The sequence below is a fragment of the Mytilus californianus genome, unplaced genomic scaffold (genome assembly GCF_021869535.1).
Source record: "Mytilus californianus isolate M0D057914Y unplaced genomic scaffold, xbMytCali1.0.p SCAF_17, whole genome shotgun sequence".
Classification (NCBI taxonomy): domain Eukaryota; kingdom Metazoa; phylum Mollusca; class Bivalvia; order Mytilida; family Mytilidae; genus Mytilus; species Mytilus californianus.
The window spans coordinates 9,277,452-9,300,250 of NW_026262659.1; the positions used below are offsets into that span (position 1 = coordinate 9,277,452).

The 22,799-nt window shown below is 32.5% G+C and overlaps 2 protein-coding genes across 2 annotated transcripts in view; one reads left to right on the top strand and one right to left on the bottom strand.

The window, feature by feature from the left end:
* The window catches only part of LOC127726337 (uncharacterized), a 57,127-nt gene extending 47,358 nt beyond the window's left edge, over positions 1–9,769 (top strand). The window contains exons 4-10 of the mRNA XM_052233692.1: positions 6–134; positions 577–738; positions 1,385–1,500; positions 2,496–2,610; positions 5,603–5,928; positions 7,037–7,108; positions 9,226–9,769. Of these exons, the coding sequence (XP_052089652.1) occupies positions 6–134; positions 577–738; positions 1,385–1,500; positions 2,496–2,610; positions 5,603–5,928; positions 7,037–7,108; positions 9,226–9,516 (1,211 nt within the window). The 3' untranslated portion in view covers positions 9,517–9,769. The remainder of the gene's footprint in view (positions 1–5; positions 135–576; positions 739–1,384; positions 1,501–2,495; positions 2,611–5,602; positions 5,929–7,036; positions 7,109–9,225) is intronic.
* A 38-nt stretch (positions 9,770–9,807) lies between these two features.
* On the bottom strand, positions 9,808–18,064 carry LOC127726346 (uncharacterized). The gene is made up of 9 exons (XM_052233708.1): positions 17,862–18,064; positions 17,354–17,522; positions 15,659–15,762; positions 15,238–15,351; positions 14,295–14,471; positions 13,635–13,747; positions 12,885–12,987; positions 11,717–11,734; positions 9,808–10,097 (listed from the first exon to the last, which is right to left on the bottom strand). The coding sequence occupies exons 1-9, from the start codon at positions 17,917–17,919 to the stop codon at positions 9,862–9,864; spliced, it is 1,092 nt and encodes a 363-aa protein (XP_052089668.1). The 5' UTR covers positions 17,920–18,064; the 3' UTR covers positions 9,808–9,861.
* Positions 18,065–22,799: the final 4,735 nt, after the last annotated feature.

Consider the following 22,799-nt stretch of genomic DNA (forward strand, 5'->3'; position numbering starts at 1 on the left):
GACAGACATTGATAGTACATCTTTAGTTAGAGTAGTTGTGATCAACAATATCACCGGAACTCTAACACCAAGTGAAGCATGCGCACTAACCAGTTCACAGCCGGTGGGTACACAGGAATTATTGGTTCGTTCAGGTATGTTTAGCGCAAAAATTCAACTATGATTAAAGTCAACGCGATAGGATGGAAGAAACGGATTTAAAATATAACTTAAAAGGTCATATTTTTCTCAGGATTGTAAAACTCATTATATACAGCAAAACGTGGTAAACTGTAAAACGAAATTCAAATGACATTGCATCATTAAATCTGTTTCTTGAATACCAAAAGTAGCCACCAACTAAGAGTACTGAAAAGATGAAAACAACGCTTCATAAATTTAAAGCGTCTGAAGCGCTTTCTGAATTTACCTTCATCAAGAACGCTCAAAGCCGAATATTTGAAAGCCCAGGATTATAACAACCGAAACAGTTGAAGAGCTATATATATGACTTACAGAAACTGACAACTTGCCCATCCATTTTTTTGTTAGTTATTAGCTCGAGTTTGACACTAATTCCCTTTTATTTAATTTTAGATTCTGTCTCTCCGTCAGCTATAAGCTGTCCAACATCTATACAGTATTATTTAAGTGCTACTATTCAGTCCAGTGGATGTATTGAGAACTACATTGACGGTACTGCTAAAGTTACACAACATACATACACATATGCATCATGTGTCACATCAAAGTACACGTGTAAGTTATATAAGAGAGGGTGTTTTAAGTTTTAATTCTTCTTTCGATTTTATGCAATGTTTTATACATTAATAGTAAACGAGGCGTAGTTATCCTTTGTACATCATCTAGAGTATTAAGCAGTAATGGGTGCGTTGCGTAAACACGGCTTATTTCTGTTATCTTCATACAGATATTCATAATTCGTTTATAAATACACTATCTTATATTCGATTTGATAAGGGAAATGCCTAGTTTTGTGGTTTTTTAACGCGTGGTGGAAAGTCTTTTTTTATTTAAAATTTTTACATACCAGGCAATATATATACCTTATGTTCTTTTTGGAGATATAACTTGTCATGTATTTATACTTTTCGGGCTCTCAGATTTCGAATTTCACAATTTCTGATGAAATTGTAAAAAGGAAATCGTCGGAAACACCACATTTTAATAAAAAAATATTGAAAATAATAAAAAAATCAGTCATTTGTTACACAGCAACATCTAATTTCAATCAAACTACAGAACAGACATGCACAGGCCATCAACTAAACCTTTGTAAAAAAACTTGACAGAGAGAAAAGTTGAAAAGAACAATATAAACAAATGATCTACATTAATAAATATACCTATGCTTAAAACAATGATTTTTAATTTTTTTTTATAGCTGGTGGTATATTTGACTGTATGTATTCAGTCACAGACGAACCATATACTTATTTGACTGTTTTTAACAATGATACAACGGCTGATGAATCTTCAACATTTAGATATTTATGTTATGTAAGTATTATTAACCTATTATGGATAAAATGGGGCATGGCATTATATACTTCAAATGAAACAGCAACCTAACGACATAAATAATAAAGATACCTTGGGGTCAACATATGGTCTTCAGTCGTAAAAGACAAAGTGTTTATACAATATGTGAAGCGGATAGCCTAAATACCCTTGGTCTAGAAAAGTGGCGAATAAATCTCACAAATTGCATCAAAGATCTGTCTATATACTATTCCCTATAGGACAACTCACAAGATATAACAGAAGGCAACACAAATTATTAGTTCAGTTAGAATATGAGAAGAAAAGCGATAATCTATTTCAAACTTGCCATTTTCGATCTTCTGATTATGTTCGAAAATTCCCCAAAAGAAGTTTCATAAAATTTTCTTCCGAAGAACCACTTATTTACCACAGTTTCATTATAATACCAGATGGATAATAGGATATTTGCTTTTATATATTTAGTCTTGTCTAGAAATGACAAATTCAAATGAACCCGGAATGGATGTCCAGCAGGAAGCCTTTCAATCATATTCAGCGACTCATTTCACAAAAATTCTTACGAGTAAAAAAACTCGTAAGTCATGAACATTTCAGTATAACTTAGGATTAATTCTAGTCGAAAGATTTTTTGTGAAAAGAGCCCCAGGAAAAGATCATGTCAATGAATGTTATACGATTATAACCTGCTATGAACCATACCAACACATCATGATTTTCAACATGCAAGCAGACATCATAACATTTTTTAAGGATGACACCCGACTTGAAAACATAAGTCAGACTGCGGGTCAACCATTCTTTAAATTTACAAGAGGACAATAAAAATAATAAGTCGGAGAAAAAAAAAACAGACAACACCATGGCAAAGAAAACACCCAACAAAACACAAATGACGAGGAAGAAATCCCGATAATATGTTTAAAAAACAAACAATTTTTATCTTTTTCTAAGAAATAAGTGCATTCAAATTTAGAATATTTCATTATTAGGTAATTTGGAATTATGGTCATGTTGTATACTATACATATCATCCCCAAATCTGTCAACCTCTGCAGACACCGATATTGAAGGCAACTAATGGGGTGGCGGTTGTAGCTTCTAATAGTAAGTATAGAGTGTAAAACACAAATAAATAATGAACGAGAAGCGGTCTGTTGTGGCTCCCTCTAGCAACCAAGTAACAGAGACAACAGTATTAAGGGTATCTAAAGAGGAGGTGTCCGTTGTGGCTTCTTATAGTTGAAAATCAAATAATTTGCATGCCTTCCTATTGTAATGTTTAGCTGGTTACCTTCACAGACACGACGGTCAATGGGGTGATCATTGTAACTACATATTGTTAGTACATGTATTACTATCACTGTCACACAGACACGACGGTCAATGGGGTGGTCATTGTGACTACATATTGTTAGTACATGTATTACTATCACCGTCACACAGACACGACGGTCAATGGTGTGGTCATTGTGACTACATATTGTTAGTACATGCATAACTATCACCGTCACACAGACATGAGGGTCAATGGGGTGGTCATTGTGACTACATATTGTTAGTACATGTATTACTATCACCGTCACACAGACACAAAAAGACAGCGACCTTTTAACTAACTGCTACAGCTTCTAATAGTAACTATATGTACTGTCATACAATTTTGACTGCAACTGATTGGGTGATCGTTGTTGCTCTATAAAATTAGTACAAAAAAGATATTGAGAAATGGTATGATTGCCAATGAGCTCGAGACAACTATCAAGTAAGATGTAATATTATGTCACACAGACCCAAATGGAAAACGACCAATTGAATAGCTAAGGGTATTGTACTCACCTATAGGAATTATGTAGTCACATAAACAAAAATGTTCATATGGTGACCGTTGTTGTTGTTGCTCTATTCAGTAAGATTTAGATTCACAGAGAGAAACATAGATAGCGACCAAATGACTAGGTATTATACTGACCTATAGTAATTGTGTACTGTCACACTGACAACAATATGACAGAAACTGATAGGATGACCGTTGTTGCTCTATTTAGTATGATATTGATACCCTAGAGACGCAACTAATTAGCGACCAATTGAATTAGGTTCTGCAAAAAGCAAATAACCCAAGATGAAATGCAGGAATATTGGCCTGCATTAAATAACAGGGTAAGCCGGATAAAAACAAACTTTTCCTTGCAACAGGCGATCCACCTTACACAAAAAAACCACTGCTTCAATGGTTCATAGAGTATATAGAGTGTGAAACATCACGAGGCTTCTTATGAAATGTCCATATTCCAACAAAACGTGGCTGTGTATTTATACACTCCACACATCCGAACGTTAACCCCATAATATGGAGTATGATAGAAACCCTGTGACCATCATGATATGATACATCATCCAGTAAAACGCATTGTAAGATATTTGTAGTTATTAGGGCCCCGCCTGGTGGCGGGTCGCCCTATAGTGATCAGTCTGTCCGTCCGTCCGTCCGTAACAAATTGTGTCCGCTCTATATCTAGAGAACCGTTATGATTTCATACTTTATACTTGACATGTATATTAGCCAACACCAGAGGGTGTGTCATAATGTTTGTACAACTTCCTAGGTCAAAGTTCAAGGTCAAAAACTTTGGTTTCAGTTCGTCCGTCCGTCCGTCCGTAACAAATAGTGTCCGCTCTATATTTAGAGAACCGTTATGATTTCATACTTTATACTTGACATGTATATTAACCAACACCGGAGGGTGTGTCATAATGTTTGTACAACTTCCTAGGTCAAAGTCCAAGGTCAAAAACTTTGGTTTCAGTTGACAACCCCATGTCCTATGGTAAAGATCGTGTTCGCTGTATATCTTGAGAACCGTTATGATTTCAAAGTTTATACTTGACATGTATATTAACAAACACCAGAGGGTGTGTCATAATGTATGTACAACTTCCTAGGTCAAAGGTCTAGGTCAAAAACTTTGCTTTCAGTTGACAACACCATGTCCTATGGTACAGATCATGTCCGCTCTATATCTAGAGAACCGTTATGATTTCAAAGTTTATACTTGACATGTATATTAACCAACACTTGAGGGTGTGTCATAATGTATGTACAACTACCTAGGCCAACTATAACACTTTAACTAAAAAACATAGAATAAAATCACTCTCAGCACATAACGAGACTATGTAATAACTTAATAAAGTGCTTCATATCAGCTTATCCATACAAATTTTTTACCACACGTTATTTACAGCGGGGCCCACAGAGATGGCTCCCATCTCAATGATGTCTAGTTTCTTTTAAAAACGGATTTCAACGTTTAATAGACAGGGCAAATGTATTAAAGTATAAATGAAAAATTCTTTCCTCCTTGTTAATCGGTTTTATTATGTTTATCATTTCACTTTATATTTTTGTTTGCATTGTTTATTTTGCACACATTTTCCCCATGTAAGTATAACCTTTATGCATTGCATGTTAAATGTATTCTGTTTCCTTCTCTGTATCGTGGTCAATTTGTTTTGGAGAATAAAAGTAAAACTAAACATAATACTAATTGATTGGTTATTGTTTGATTTACGTCCAGTTGCAAATATTGCAAGCACTTTCAGGACGAAAACAATTAAACAAGTAAAACAATAAGTTCGTTCTGCAAGGTATGTACCGACAAGAATGAAGGACGGACATTTGGACTGCCACTGGTAAATGAGTATATCGGGACAGAAGAAATTTGGCCTTACAACAGGCCGTCTGCGGACCACTTTAAGAGATGTCACAAAGATTCTTTTACGAACAAAGGGTGTGGCCCTCTCTCTTGAATTAAAAAAATGATACACATTTCTGCTTGCTATCATTTAAGCTAAGATTTATATTTCTACATTTCGTATCAGAGATTAAAATGTTGACACCGGGATCAGTTTGATATGCTTTGCATTCCTTGAACAATCAAAATGAATTCGTTGATCGGCTTGGCTAATACATCTATGCATACGACTGACAAACTACTCCCTCCAACACACACGCAATAACAAAAAAAGATATGAAAAAGAATGTAACCCACATGTAAAATGGGTATAAATAACAGACACACACATATTTTTCCAGATATGTCAAATAATGTTGGTAGCCAAATAGCTGTTGGTGTAATACTGAGTTTACTGCTGCTTGCCTTGATTGTGTTGACAATTGTTTTGTTGGTCCTTTTTCTGAGAGGACAAAGGCGAAATAAAGCAGTCAGAATTGTTGAAGAGAAACAAATTAAAAAAAGCAAATCAGAATCTAAATCAAAGTCTTCAGATACAAAAGCAAAACATGACGAAAAGAAGAAACACAAGAAACCGAAAAAGAAGAGGATAGCCAATGAGCAAAAAACAGATCAAAACCAAAACCTGAATGCGTCTTTAAGACGAACAGAATCAATGAAAGAACAAGTAAGTAATATGTTGTAGTGTGCACGACACCACATACGATTTACACTTTTCTGTTTTCAGTGATCCCCATTTTAATTTACAAGTACAGCTCTACCATATTTTTAACATTTTGACATGACTTTAAACGTTTATGTGTCTGTATACATGTATAGAGCAGTCAGTGTTTTCTTTTGTATTTTTCCAAATTTTTCATGTCATGTATAGCTTTCTACAAAATGTATACGGTATGTGTTTTGCTCATTGATAAAGGCCGTACAGTCCTCTATTATAAGTTATAAGTTCTTTTGACCCCTACGGATCCATAGAGGGTTAGTAAAATCTATAAGAGATGAAGCCTTATCCCCTACGCATTTTACTAACCCTCTATGGATCCATAAGGAGTCAGTAGCGAACCTTATAACGAATTTATCGCGCACGGGACTTTTGTATAGAAATAAACAATGAAATACAATAACAGTAATAGTAGACGTGACGTCATGATACCATATGGAATCTAAAGGCACATACAGAATATGTCGGGGTTAAATATGTTTTTGAGCGCTCAACTCTTCCCTTCACCTTGGACAGTGATGTAACAGCATAACATAAGAACAAACTAGAAATCAGCTGAAAGGCTGGACACATCAGCTCAACACAAAGCACAAAAATAACTAATAAAAAGAATAAAGGTACAAAGTATCAATCTAGGAGTACTCGCAGTTACAGAAAGCTAGTTCAATCATTGCTAATAAACAAACCATATTTTCCAGACTAAAAAAATATTCAGTACACATCGAAGGAATTTAGTGTAAAGACGTCATAAACAGTCTGAGAAAAAAAAATGCAATTCCAAATGTCTGTGCGTGGACGTAAGTGTTCAAACCTTCATACAACATTTGAATATACTTAAAAATTAATCAACACATCAAATGAACAGAGCATTTATTAAATGTCTTCATTGATAATTGAAAAAATCCAAGAAGGTTAGGATCTAAAAGATTTAACCTTAAAGTCAGACCAAAGAGCGCATTACGTCAACTTATCTATAGGTATTCCTTTTTCCAATTACAATACTCCGTTGTGAGAATCAATTATGTATATTATATAGAATAATTTCATTATTTGACAGGCTAAAGAAACAAAACTAAAATGGACAGATTTTGTTGGTATCAGTGGAAATGTAAATGGTTTTGATAAGCCTGTGAGTAATGCATGTAATGATATACCTTTCAATGCGGTAAATCTAAAATCATTTCTGAAATTTGGATATTAATGATGGATTTACATAATAACATTAACTGTACCAATTATACTGTATATGTTTAAAAGCTTTAGCATAAATGACCAGAAGATGATATCTTCATGATTCAAAGTAACGAATAAATTAGAACGATTCAAATTTAGAAAACAATTTTCACACATGGGAAAAAAGCTTAAGAAAACAAACGTGAAAGGAAAAGCATAATTCACAGAATAAAAAACATCACAACTCTATGTCTAAATAAGTCTACAAAAAAGCCTCATTGAAATATTTTCACCATAAAACATAAAGCTAGAATATTAAACAAAAATTACATACAACGAGGATTCAGTATATAAAAAGCATGACATTGTCAATATTTCGTACAAAGTGCACCATACAGTCAAATAAATTGCTTTACAAGAAGATTTATATGTATATGTATTCAGTCCGTACGAAGCGCTTTTCTAAATTTACTTTGATCAGGATTGCTCCAACCCCCCCCCCCCCCCCCCCCCCCCCCCCCCCCCCCCCAAAAAAATATGGAAAAACGAGGATGCAAAAATTTACCTAACTGCATGTGGCTTTTCAAATTACAAAAAATGGTAGGGAAGGATATTAATTAGCAAAGATCATAAATAATTATCATAAACAATGGCTCACTAGTATAGATCAGTGTACATTACGTAAACAAGGGCTGACTAGTATAGATCTGTATACATTACATAAACAATGGCTCACTAGTATAGATCAGTGTAAATTAACATAAACAATTACTCACTAGTATAGATCAGTGTACATTAACATAAACAATGGCTCACTAGTATAGATCTGTATACATTACATAAACAATTGCTCACTAGTATAGATCAGTGTACATTACATAAACAATGACTCAATAGTATAGATCAGTGTACATTACATAAACAATGGCTCACTAGTATAGATCAGTGTACATTACATAAACAATGGCTCACTAGCACAATGTATAGATCAGTGTATATTACATAAACAATTGCTCACTAGTATAGATCAGTGTACATTACATAAACAATGGCTCACTGGTATAGATCAGTGTACATTACATAAACAATGGCTCACTAGTATAGATCAGTGTACATTACATAAACAATTATGGCTCACTAGTATTGATCAGTGTAATGTATAGATCTGTATACATTACATAAACAATGGCTCACTAGTATAGATAAGTGTAAATTAACATAAACAATTACTCACTAGTATAGATCAGTGTACATTAACATAAACAATGACTCACTAGTATAGATCAGTGTACATTACATAAACAATGGCTCACTAGTATAGATCAGTGTACATTACATAAACAATGGCTCACTAGTACAATGTATAGATCAGTGTACATTACATAAACAACGACTCACTAGTATAGATCTGTATACACTACATAAACAATTGCTCACTAGTATAGATCAGAGTACATTACATAAACAATGACTCACTAGTATAGATCAGTGTACATTACATAAACAATGGCTCACTAGTATAGATCAGTGTACATTACATAAACAATGGCTCACTAGTACAATGTATAGATCAGTGTACATTACATAAACAATGGCTCACTAGTATAGATCAGTGTACATTACATAAACAATGGCTCACGGTATAGATCAGTGAACATTACATAAACAATGGCTCACTAGTATAGATCAGTGTACATTACATAAACAATGGCTCACTAGTATAGATCAGTGTACATTACATAAACAATGGCTCACGGTATAGATCAGTGTACATTACATAAACAATGGCTCACAAGTATAGATCAGTGTACATTACATAAACAATGGCTCACTAGTATAGATCAGTGTAATGTATAGATCTGTGTACATTAACATAAACAATGGCTCACTAGTATAGATCAGTGTACATTACATAAACAATGGCTCATCAGTATAGATCAGTGTACATTAACATAAAAAATGGCTGACTAGTCTAGATCAGTGTACATTACATAAACAATGGCTCACTAGTATAGACCAGTGTACATTAACATAAACAATGGCTCACTAGTATAGATTTGTGTACATTTTAAGGAATGGCAAGTAAGATGGGAACAACACAAGGATCCTGACTGGAATAAATCTATAAGTTATGAAGATTCAGAGACGGCGAGGAGTAGTGATTCTATTACTAGTACAAGTAAAATTATATGGGTGACACCAGATAAAGAAGAACAGGAAACAACTAGAGCATTATGGGAAAAGGTATACCGATTGTGGTATGAACCTAGGAAAACTATTCCTGATAATAAATTTCAAGAAATGCAGAAATTGACGAAACTTTCGATGCCTAAACATGTCAGATTCAAAGGAAATGATAAATGAATTTATTTTTTTTTTATTTCGACCAATATTCCCGAAACTATATTGATTCTGATCTTGCCAGTGCAACAACAACTTTGTTTGTACAGTTGTCTTATTGTTACGGTGTATGTTTGTTTTTTAATTTATTTTTCAGTTTTCTTTTACTATTTATATGAGAGATTTGTGCATACCATTAATTATGATTTTGTTATTCGTACTCTTTGTCTTGTGTTTTTGAAAAGGAAAATCTGTTGATTATTATTTCTTCTTTTTTTGAAATAAAAAAAGGTTGCAATTTATTCTTTTATTTAAAAATAAAATTCTTTTCAATTTTAAAATCACATTTCCTTCTAATTATCATAAACATCATTGAACAGATTCAATATCTTGCGTTTTTGTTGCAACGTCATCAAATCTATAATCCTCATTGGATTTACGTCTTGTACAATGAAGACATAGTCTTTTACGCTGCCAGTGTATGACGAAAATAATGGCACAGGTAACACTAATAAAAACAACCAATGAAATCACTACAATCACACCTGGGCTTATGGGACTTTTTAACTTCTTATCTTTTGTGACAGTACTGACATCTTTAGTAGCTAAAAAAGAAAATTCGAGAAAAAATGTCATAAAAACCCTAAGACAGAAAAGCAATACAAAATGTAGGCATATTTAAAAAAAAGAGAAATGAATGGCGATAAAATTTATGAAATTTATCACAAAACTGAATGTAGTTTTCTAAAAGAAAAAAATGAATATTTTGAAGTACAAAAAAAACAAAACAAAACAACAACTCATGAAACTGAGATGTAGATAAAAAGAAAATAAGTCAACAACATTATCACAAAACATATAAAAAAGAAAATACATGCATGCAAGCATTAACGTTTCATCAATGAAATGAAAATCATACATTTTAAAGAAAAAGTAACAGAACACGTAATATACAAGGCAATTGACAGGTGTTAGTAAATGAATGCAGAATATGATTGTACTAAAAGCATAACATAAAATATATTCACATAGACGTGTTAGTATTTTACAAAAACGTTGAAGAATTTGTCATTTCGACAATGCAAGGGACATAAATTAAGGAAGGACAATTCTTCAAAACAGTCAACAATAATATGGTGACGTAAACTCATAAGTTGTGTGTTATTTTTGTGAACAAGTTTTTGTTTTTTTATTCGAACATATTGACGGATTTTAAAATTGTAAACACATCTAGTTGGTGTCTGTTTTAAGCATTCTATAACTAGATACTACGACGAAATTTTACTTCTATGTACATTGAAGCATTAGTACTTTCATATGTCCTCTGGCACTAACGTGACCTCGAATAGATGAAAGAACACATAAATTATATACAAAAGCAGAGTGGTGTTAAGGGTTAAGAAAGCACTATAAATATTAATTAATATATAGATACAAACAAAGGAAATTAATTTACAGTATTAAATACACTAAGCAGAGTGAGTAGGTTCATTGCAATAACTTTGAAATTGTTTATACTAATAAAAGGCAAAATCATTAATATAGTCAACTCTCTACTTCGTATTGTAAAAGTTCAAGAAAGTAAGAAGATACATTTCTGTTTGAAACAAATGTCTTCTTTAAAACGATGATAAACAGTTTAAAGAATGGTTATGCTTTGTCAGTTCTTACATACTTTCACAGTAAATGAAGCTTGTAATAGACGTATAAATAAATGGTATTGAATTTCACATTTACAATGAGTATACAGTTTTATAGGTATTTATATCTTTATCAACAAACAAATCTTTCTTTTATTGAAATCAAGTAGAAATTAAATTTTGTATAGTAATTTGAACATAAAGAAATTTATAAAATGTCGTAGAATATCCTTTTTCAATACACACATCTTCGTCCATAATGTAATACTTGTTCGGTTTTAAGACATTTGAACAAATAACTAATATATTAACTGGGTGTTAAACACAATTAAATATTAAAGTATAGTAACATAACACTGCGTGAATGTTCAGTTCGTATTTAATTTATACCCCTTTGAATTATGGATTGGTTGTTGATCTGTTACATTTATTACACCTACAATTCTATATATCTGTTTTAATTCGAGCGCCACTGACGAATTTTATTTAAAAGAAACGCGCGTCTGCCATACATAATTATAAGCCTGTGGTATCTTTGGTGAGATTTTACATATACATTTGTTAACACGTATATTTGTACTTACCGTCTTCAAAGCATTCATCTAACAAATATAAAAGGTCCATAAAACATAATGATATAATAAGTAAGAAGCGGAAAACTGTCTAGTTATCCGAACTTACCGAAAATGTGTTATGTTATTTCGTACTAAAGTTGACCGAGTTTGAATTTACATTGCAACTGATGAATAACATGTCGACGCATTTTAGTATTATTCATTTTAGAGTTCCTTTCTTAGGATTTCTGTGAATGATATATTTCAAACTAATGTACGAATTTCAGAAATATGTATACAGTGCTTCCTCCTATTTTTTATGGAAAGTTCTATTGCGTTACATTCGTAAAGCTTTGTTTTAGATAATCATAGCATGTCACATCCGTAGGTTACATGTGTATTGACTAGTTACATTTATATTAACTGATTGATATTTCCTTAACGTCCAAATAAATGTAAAAGGGATGTTCACTGGAAATAATTATATTCAAATATATAAATGTATCTTCTGACATCAGACTCGGACTTCTCTTGAACTGAATTTTAATGTGCGTATTGTTATGCGTTTACTTTTCTACATTGGCTAGAGGTATAGGGGGAGGGTTGAGATCTCATAAACATGTTTAACCCCGCCGCATTTTTGCGCCTGTCCCAAGTCAGGAGCCTCTAGCCTTTGTTAGTCTTGTATTATTTTTAATTTTAGTTTCTTGTGTACAATTTGGAGTTTAGTATGGCGTTCATTATCACTGAACTAGTATATATATTTGTTTAGGGGCCAGCTGAAGGACGCCTCCGGGTGCGGGAATTTCTCGCTGCATTGAAGACCTGTTGGTGACCTTCTGCTGTTGTCTGTTCTATGGTCGGGTTGTTGTCTCTTTGACACATTCCCCATTTCCATTCTCAATTTTATTTATTCTAAAAACATTGCTGATAAAATGGTTTACAGAAATAAAATGCTGTTTGCATCCTTTTCTTTCTGTGAGGATTGTTAGTTTTCCTGCCGAAGGTCGGTGGTTCTTTCTGGGCACTCCGGATTATCTCCAACAATAAAAATTAGTTTGACCGCCATGATATAGCCTATATAGTAATGAAAGTGGCGTTAAAAATCAATAATCAATCACTCAATATTTTTACCTTTTATGTCTGGCGAATTCGCAAGGACAAACTAGAAATAGTTAGAAGACAAAACAAAACTTACCAAATACATCTTGTAGTTGAAAACTGAGAATTGTATTATCACCTATACTACAAAGATCGGGATGTATGGAAATTCTAACGACACCGTCAACTTCTGACACATTCTATAATATATGTTTGATAACTACACATTTAACACTAAGATATCACATACAGTCATAGATATATGAAGATGTTGTATGAGTGCCAATGAGACAACTCTCCATCCAAGTCACAATTTATAAAAGTAAACCATTATAGGTCAAAGTACGGTCTTCAACACGGAGCCTTGGCTCACACCGAACAGCAAGCTAAAAGGGCCCCAAAAATTACTAGTGTAAAACCATTCAAACGGGAAAACCAACGGTCTAATCTATATAAAAAACGAGAAACGTATACATGTACAACTGAGAGTAGCATTAATGGCATGTAAAGCTTTTGATGTTTATTTGACTAAATGGTTACTTATATCGAAAGCAGAAGATTTGTTTTTTTCTGTTATTTGTTGTTATGTATGGTATTACAGAATATTCAAACGTGTTCTAATCATCATTGATGGGAGTGGGTTGAACTTTCTGTGTTGGCATCTAAGTCCTATACCCCAAAACCCCCCTTTTTACTTAAGAAATAGGCACTTTAATGTTTCATATCATGACGAATTTTAATACGGTATAAGTTATAACTGGTAATTATATAACAGTTAATAAATCAACCTGAACCAGAATTAACGCTTTGAGAAAATGTTTCAATTAAACGTCACTTAAAAACTTACCATACAGAAAAATCCAAAAGGTGAAAACTTGTAAAGCTCTGCATTGTTTGTCCATGCATATAAATGACTTCCACTATCTTCGATATAATGAACACAAGTAAAAGTTGTATTTCCTAAGAAACAATTATGTAACAGATATTGTAATTGAAAACATTAAACCTGTCAGACCTTTGACATATACAATTATTGGATTTATGAATAAAAGAAAGCGAATTGCGGCTTAATTTATCCACTAAACGGAATCTTTAAATATTACGCCGAGGCTTGCGTTATTTCATGACAAAACATAATTTCCGACTATCTCCAACTGTTGCTTAATTTAAAAAAAAAGAAAACAAATAAGAAAAAAACACGCAAAAAAACAAAAAAATTGACATGAATGCTCGATTAAATTTTACATTGCTTAAACTGTAATAAAATAATTAATAAAGTGATATAATTAGTGTGTCAAATTATGTTACAACTCTCAAGACAACATTTGATTTTAACGCCATTTTTAGGTTTAAATACAATACTAAAGTCTTCCAAAATGCTTTCTCACAGGCATACCTGATTAAACTTATTTTCGAGCCCCATTTTTTAAACAAAGAAACCAGTATCATATGTTTGTATACCAATCAACATACTAACAATTCGTAACCGTATTTAGATAGTAATTACCAAACATATTGGAACAGTTATTGTCAATATCCAACTTAAAACGAGTTGACTGTTCACAAGAATCAAAGTAACCATCACTGCACATTCCATTCTCTGTACTGACTTGCGTTATGTTGCCATAGTAACCTTGAATGATCTGAGGACACAATGACCCTAACGAATTTTGCATCAACGAAACTGAAAAAGAACCAAAAAAACCCCATTTGATTAGTTAACGATATACTTTATTCTAATAGTCGATTTTTACTTTTTATTTAAAGTTAAAAAAAGGAGAATCCAACTGATTAGAACCATTTCTAATAATTCATTTAAGCTTTGTCAGTACATGATATCGACGAAGTGTTACATGCTAAGTATATAATAGCTTGACTATGAAAAAACCAACCAGGCGCCGCAATAATCGGACTACATTCATATTCAACAATCTTCGATAACACGCGCATATATTTGATGAATTTTATGCAATATAAAATTATTAGTTTTTGATTATTAAATCAAGACGAATTGGATCATTTCAAATATATACAAATGCGTAATTGATTGATTTTTGCGTTCTAAACGTCAATTGTAAAAAAAGTTCATGCATTTTAACATTCAATACAAAAGATATGTTCTGAAAAGCAGGGCAACCGTGGTAAAGACGGGCAATTTGGACTGAAAATGGAAAAATTACAGGAAGACATTTTCCCTTGAAACAGGCCGCTTACTGAACCCATAGAGACTAGTTCAAATGATTATTGAACGAGCCAATTAAGAATGTGAGCATCTCTACACGACATAAAGACCTGGGTTGCTAAATAAAACAAAATAATTCAGCCAGTTTGTTGTTTGTTTTAGTCAAGCTACAGTGTATATTTGTCCTTAAAACATTTAAATTTGACTGCACTTTATTGTTTATTTACTGACTTTTATCTCTAAGAAATATTTCATTTTTCATACTAACCATTTCGCACAAGTAATATTTCATTTCCCAAACCAGGAACACAGACTTCATCTAAAGTATACGTATTGACCTTGACATGTCCATTCATGAATTCGTTCAAATAACTGTCATAATCTGTGAAAAGACATCGTTCAATTTAAGTTTTGTCCTGAAATGCAGCCATAGTATGTTTTAACTTTCAACAAAAACTAGATTTTAGTGGTGATAATTGGCCAAATACGTGTATATATCACAAAAAATTTACATTTTTGCATTTAAGTGACCAAACTATATCATCCTTTACTTTATCGATAACAATAAGAATAGAACGATTTTGCTTTTGAGTTATTTTTTGGGTCTAACAAGGTGCTTATCAAGCTTCTTATTTTTCTGTTCTTTATATTTCTTTCTTTTTTTCTTCTGTCTATTTATGTGAACTCACCTGTTCTTATGTAGTATTGAAAAACAAAACCTGACTGTTGTTCCATTTCCAAACACATGTACATATGTAACTCATGTCCAAATACTTTAAAAACGTGCGAAGACCTGCAAAATTGAGAAACATGCTTTTAATATTTTTTTATCGCCAAAAAAATGAAAACAACACGTTATGAATTTCATGCGTCCGAAGCGCTTTTCTGGATTTGCCTTCATCAGGAACGCTCAAAGCCGAATACTAGAAAGCCAAGGATGTATAAAAACCTAAATAGATGACGAATTATATAACCAAAAAGGACCAAAAATATAGCCAAATCCATCTAAGGTCAACATTGCCTGAGGAAGAAATTTATTAACGGACAATTTTAAGAAGGTTTGTTATAAATCATGTCGGTACCGAAGTACTGACTATTGAGCTGATGATACCCTCAGGGACTGGTAGTCCACCAGCAGAGGTATCGACCCAGTGCTGTTAAAAATGAGAACAAAAAGTTATAAATTTCATGCGTCCGAAGCGTATTTCTAGATTAACCTTCATCAGGAACGCTCAAAGCCGAATATTTGAAAGCCAAGTATGTTTTAGAACATAAACAGTTGAAGAGCTATATAAGCAAAAAGGACCTAAAAAAATAGCCAAATCCATCTAAGGTACCGGCGGATCAAAAATTGTAGCCTGTTATATAATCAATTATTTCTCGGTCTAACGTTAGCACGAACTTAGTTTTTATCACGACAAATGGAACAGATAACATATGTCCTCTAAATATTTTCTTTGTCTTCATGATTTTGTTTCTGTTATTCATTATGTCACTAAACAGCACATCGAATTGCAAATACTTTCATCAAATATTACAATTTACCAGCCCATGTCCCAAGATTCAAAACAATAAATACGTTCCGTTCAAATTATAACTGGTAAAATACTAATTTCACACGAAAAATAAATATAAAACAAGTTTCATAATTTTATTAAAAACGTTATGGACATTATTTTACACATGTATTAGAAAATTAACTTTTTTTTTATAAAGGATCATAGGTTTTCAAGTATTACGAGATAAACAAATTCATTACTTTTTAACGGGAAATTATTTTGTGCGTGTGTGTGTGTATGAATGTTAAGAAAACATTGGTAACTAGCTTTTATGTTATTGTATCTTCATAACTAATTTGTGAGACCTTAAAAATCTGATTCGGAAATAAGGTTGTTGCTTTCAATGAAGATAACATAGATATGCGGTTAAAGTGTATGAGTCAACAAACCTTCATGGTACCTACTGAATATATCAACCTCCGAAGTATTGAAGAAGCGGTGAATAACTCGAAGATCTGCAATCAACACCGAATTTCTAAAATGCCAATTAATTTATGTTGAAAAGGGAAACAATGTTTTCCATAGGATCGTCGAAGGCTTCCACGGTTTCCTTTAATTTAGTTCAAAATAAACCCTCTTCAGAAGATAACTAGAGGAATACAAACCATAAGTCTCAGAGAGACAGACATCGCCATCGCCAAATGATTAACAAGTAAAAACCTTCCATACATAATAGTTCTTTGAATATAATTGTCTTAAATTTAAGAGTAAAATTATTTGTCATATACACCAATCAAGAAAATAAGAGGTAACAGTCAATGCTAAACTTTAAAATAAGTTTGTAAAAAGCATATTTTATTGAAAGCATATTATGAATATACTCACTTTAATATATAGAATGTAGAATTTCTTTCAACACAATTCAGATGTAACGTCTGCATATTTGGTATAGATGTATTATATCCAGAGATAGAGGACGTCCCAAAAACCATTGGACCGTTATACAGACTAATCCAAACTCCTCGTAATTCATTGGGAAAGCTACAAACGGCATCTACAATAGAGAGTGTTGACACGCTTGATTCAAATCTATTCGCCAAAGTACTTGTTTGAGACGACAATATAGTATGCCATGTGTGCGTTTGGTGACCAAAAAATCTACGTCAGTACGTTAAACAAAGCGATGAATATCATAAGTATAAAAGCGTTAACCGGAATTCGCTTCGTATACACAAGAGAAAATGAATGGAAAAAAAAAACCAAATTCCCCCCTCCCCCCTCCCCCCAAAAAAGAGAGAAATATTATACATATAAGATTGGAAGTAAAAACGGCGTTGCAAAACAGTTATCGGTAAAATAGATGACATAAAATTATGTTCAATTGTAAACTTACCGCAGAATGGTATAAATGCCAAAATAAGATAGGTGCCACAAAAATCAAATAAAACCATGACACCTTTTACATGGAAAACACACAGAAAAGTTCAATAATGATTCTTTGATAATCGATTTTTATGAATGACCTCATCGCAGCAGTATAACAAAAGAATTTGAAAATTTCGTTAAACTTCATATATTAAATGAATCAAATCTAAATTTTCAACACATACCTAGTGATGCTCAATTGATTTCAAACAGCAGACAACTGTTTATTACCCACAGCGCCTATGAATATGTACTTTGTATTTTTTATACAGGGTATGAACACATGAAAATTTATTTGTAATGTATAAAAAGTCACAAAAGGTAATGAAGATGTTAATCAACTGTGATATATTTATTTGTAGATGAGATTGAAAAACAAAACGTTGATAATGATAACATAAGACCTGCATTTGATTTTCAACATCTTTTTAAACTATATAAATCCAGCATAACGAATTGAAGGGGTTCGAAGTCCTGTGGATTAATTTCAATTTTGTCAAGAACATTCAAAAGAGTTTCAATAATTATTTTTTTCAAATGCACAATTACGTAGAAATGGACTGTAGATGGTTTATTTTATCATTATATAATTATAGATTACCGTTGGTCATCTGAACGAGATGGTTTTCTCGCTTGAGCCGGTACGGCGAAAGTGAGAAAAGCAATCGAGTTGAGATGACCAATGATAATCTGTTTATCGCTATTTTACCTATGACGACGTTGTTAATTTCATTGACAACGGCACGTGCGCCCTTAGTTTCGAGCGATAATTTTTCATATCACTCTACTGTGCTGAGAAAGGAAATTATCAGTCAGTAAGATCAAAGGAAAATTTCGTAAAATAGCGATAATATAAATAAACTAATATTCATTGATGTGATTGTTCAAATATGTTAAGACATCTCTAAAGATTTATACAACGATAATGACAAGACCTATACACGTGAATATGTCTGGTTTATAAAGACAAATATTTCAGCACTTCGATCTTTTTCACTATGAAACAATTTTCGTTTTACATATTGCCACTACTCTCATTGAGAAACACGACAAATACTGACGAATGCATTTTGTTGTTCTGAAATATTTGTCTTTTTATACGATATAGTATCAACGCTTAGTATATATAGTATTGCCTTTTGGTAACGATCCACTAAGTTTTAGACCCGTATCATCGCCCGCTCCAATACCTATTACGTCTGTTTGTTAGTATAAAAGGTAAACGGTATGAACACCACAGCAAATATTTGTTGAAATCACCCAACTGTGTAATATAATAACTGATTACTTCCGTATATTATCTGATCGCTCAAATTTCCTTTTAGAGGATATTATATACAATGGGCATTTGTTATTCCTAATTTAGTGAATGATATCACACAATTAGTCTTTATATGGCAACATATGACAACTAAGTAACTTTAATAATAGAATGTGTTATGAATTTACCTATTTTATTATGTAGCAAGAAAACTAGTCCGGTGACCCCATTTTTTCTTTTTCTTATATGAAAGCATAATATTAGAGTTATCTTCTCATATTTTATCTTTTTATCACACAAAATTGGGTATTCCATGCATAATCTATACAGAATCTGACAATTTTGCACAACCTGTAGCGTGATAAAAAGCCCGGTGACCCATACTTTTTATCATATTTTTGAAAAAAGCATGACATAAACTATATTTTGACAAATTATTAAAAATTCTATGGATTTTAATTTAGACCCCCATCTACCTTAATCGTATTAAAACTAAAGCCTTAAATATTCTTTTTCTAGTGGTGACAGCATTAATCAAAACGGTTTTATACTTAAGCAACCGTTCATGATAAATTAAACAAATATATGTTAAGTTATCGAATGTTTATCATAAATATAATATAAAAACGTTAATAGCATTACAGATAATATTTTTTGGCATCTTGCAAAGTTCTTTAATTTCACTTTCAGGTATATTGCTGATGTCCTGTCAGTAACCAACATTTTAATGAATACTTTCTTCTCATATATCCAAATGAACTTGCTATTAAAGTTTTTACCAAAACTAGAAGGTCTGCGTTTTGTATTGTCCCGGATATTGACACGGATGGGCGACTTAAAACTGGAATATATGAACACGAGATGATGTCAATTTTTCAATTGTACACTTGCCATTTCTCAACAGAAACATACATTCTGCAGTATAGTGTTTGCATATCCCAATTAATTCGTTATACGTTTGCATGTTAACACTATACGAACATCTTTAACCAGAATGTGCTTTTAACACAATCACTGCTCCAACAAAGTTATGAGGAAGAACAAATAAAATCGACGGAACATTCGTTTTACGGTCCCCAATTCGAGTCGGTTGCCCATTTATGTCTCAATTCACAAAGGACATGTTTTTGAGTTAGAAGTTCTTTAATTACCAGAATAGTCGTATTAAATGTAAATTTACCGATTGTTTGCTCTTCTCGATTGTAACGTTTTGACTTAGCGTGATTTCGCATGCCGGTTGATGTACGAATAACAGGAATCGTTACACTGTCGACACTCCCGGTTTCGCTTCTTTTGGAGTTAATGCGATTTCTTCAGTTTTTTGTTGTTGTTTTGTTAACGTAGATTTGTATTTTCTAAATCGATTGATAAGATGGGAACATTGTAATGATTATGAATGTCTGAATATTAATATGAATTTATGATTTCCTTCAGCAGTTCTATACTGTATTTGATGCGACTGTCATACAAGTGAGAGGTTTAGCGCTATAAAACCAGGTTCAATCCACCATTTTCTACATAACAAAATGCCTGTACTAAGTCAGAAATATGACAGTTGTTGTCCATTCGTTTGTTGTGTTTGTGCTTTTAATTTTGCCGTTTGATTAGGGACTATCCGTTTTGAACTTTCCTCGGAGTACAGTATTTTTGTGATTTAACTTTTTACTGTATACAGTTTACATCAATATGTCTAGTTCAAATGATGAAGTGTTATTTTCATTCTATACCTTCATAATGACACACAAAAAGTTTTATGAGATAAACATATAATCTTATTCTCTTCAGTGCTAGATTGGCATTAACGGTCATAGACAAGAATTCGTTCGTAAACTTAAGTATGTTCTTCTTTGACCGGGCCCGATTAGGTGGTGGTACATCTTACAAAGTCTATCAAAATTTATTTTTGTAAAGAATTCCGCTCAAGGCGGTGCTAGGGGCTGTCTAAAACATGTAGTGGGATGATAGTTTTTTTTGCTCCGTGTTGAAGGCCTCACTGTAACTTTGAGATGAAGAATAGCAATAAAAGCGCTGTTCCTTTGCTTATTGTGTTTTTTTTTTGTTGTGCATGTACTGATTTTGTGTCATGGACAGATACCCCATAATCTTTTGTTTTTCTATTAATGTCAATTCCATCCAAGTAAATTACATCCAAATTCGAGAATGTTAATTTCGTTTCGTTCAGTTTTGATTTAACTGAAATTCTACATTTGAAAAAGTGGTAACTCACCATTATTTAGATATTATCATCTATACAAAATATAGGTAAAATAAATGCAATCGATATTTGTTGTAATAATTGAAAAAAATCACGGAAACAAAATAAATCTCTATCAACTTTCTTTGATTTGAATCAAGGTTGTAAAATGTACCTATCAGTAAGTTGTGTTTGTTCCGATGAATCTGATTGGACAAATTAATAGATATTTACGGTTACACAGATTTAGTGGGTAGGTGTGAATTTTTGATAAAAAAATAAAGTATACATGCACTTATGTCTTATGAAGCAAGAATCTTGCAATCTGATTGGTCAATTACCCGGATGTAAATAACAACCCACCCTAGTTAACCCGGGGATAAAAGTTTGGCAACATTTCCTGTAAAAGAAATGCATACAACCTTTGGTTGCACCTCAGGATGTATGAGTGTTTAACACCGGTGTAAAATTCTGTACACCCCTGATGACACCAAGATTACTGATATCATAAATCCCGGTTAATGCATTTTGGTATGAAAAAAATACTATATAAATTTCGTGCGTCCGAAGCGCATTTATGAATTTACTTTCATCAGGAACGCTCTATCCTAAACATTTGAAAGCCAGGGATGCGTAGAGACGCTGCAATTTTATGAGCTTGATGATAAAAAAAGATTCTCTTTTAGAGTCAATAATAAATTAAAGATAGTTACAACATTTAATCGTAGATTGTCTTCAAAATGTCTTAAATACATTTACGACCGAAAGCATAATTCAGATCAACTTCCTGCGTCCATCTATAATGATCGATCATACAGCAGTTTTCTTAACTTTAATGGTCCATTTCCAAATGATTTTTACAGTTTGTTTTTATGTTGAACTGTTACACCACTGTTCTTTGATAGTGGTGGCATAGTGCTAACAGACACGTTTAACCCAGCCACATTCTGTATGTGCCTGTCCCAATCCAGGAACCTGTATTTCAATGGTTGTCGTTGGTAGCTGTCTATCATATTTGTTTTTCCTCTTCATCTTATTCATATGTCGCAGGAGCAATTCTGCTTGGATTCGGCGATGCGGACCACACCTTATACTAAGTCAAGTCAAAATTAAGTTGAAAATGTTAAATAATAGTAGCTTCATGATTTTCAACTTTATTTTAGCATCAATGACCTACAAATAATTGTTCTTAAATATGAGAGACTTACAATATAATTTAAAACACAGATTATCAAGCTTTTTATTACCCCCTTCATATTTGTAATGAGTCGAATAAAACTGGATACAGCCGAAATTTCAAATTATATTTGTTGCAAGAAAAGGCCTTCACAGTGTTTCACAAAACAATACATTCTACAAAATATACTTTATTTCTAAGTAATTTGAATACAAAATTTTCCAAGGGCAATGACTCAAGGTACAATAAAATATTATATAGTATACTGTTTAGA

Coding starts and splice junctions, on each gene's coding strand:
- LOC127726346 (XM_052233708.1), bottom strand. CDS start 17,919: ATGGTTTTATTTGATTTTTGTGGCACCTATCTTATTTTGGCATTTATA. Junction 17,523..17,861: donor GGCATTTATACCATTCTGCG/GTAAGTTTACAA, acceptor TCTCTATTGTAG/ATGCCGTTTGTAGCTTTCCC. Junction 14,472..15,237: donor AATATTACTTGTGCGAAATG/GTTAGTATGAAA, acceptor GTTCTTTTTCAG/TTTCGTTGATGCAAAATTCG.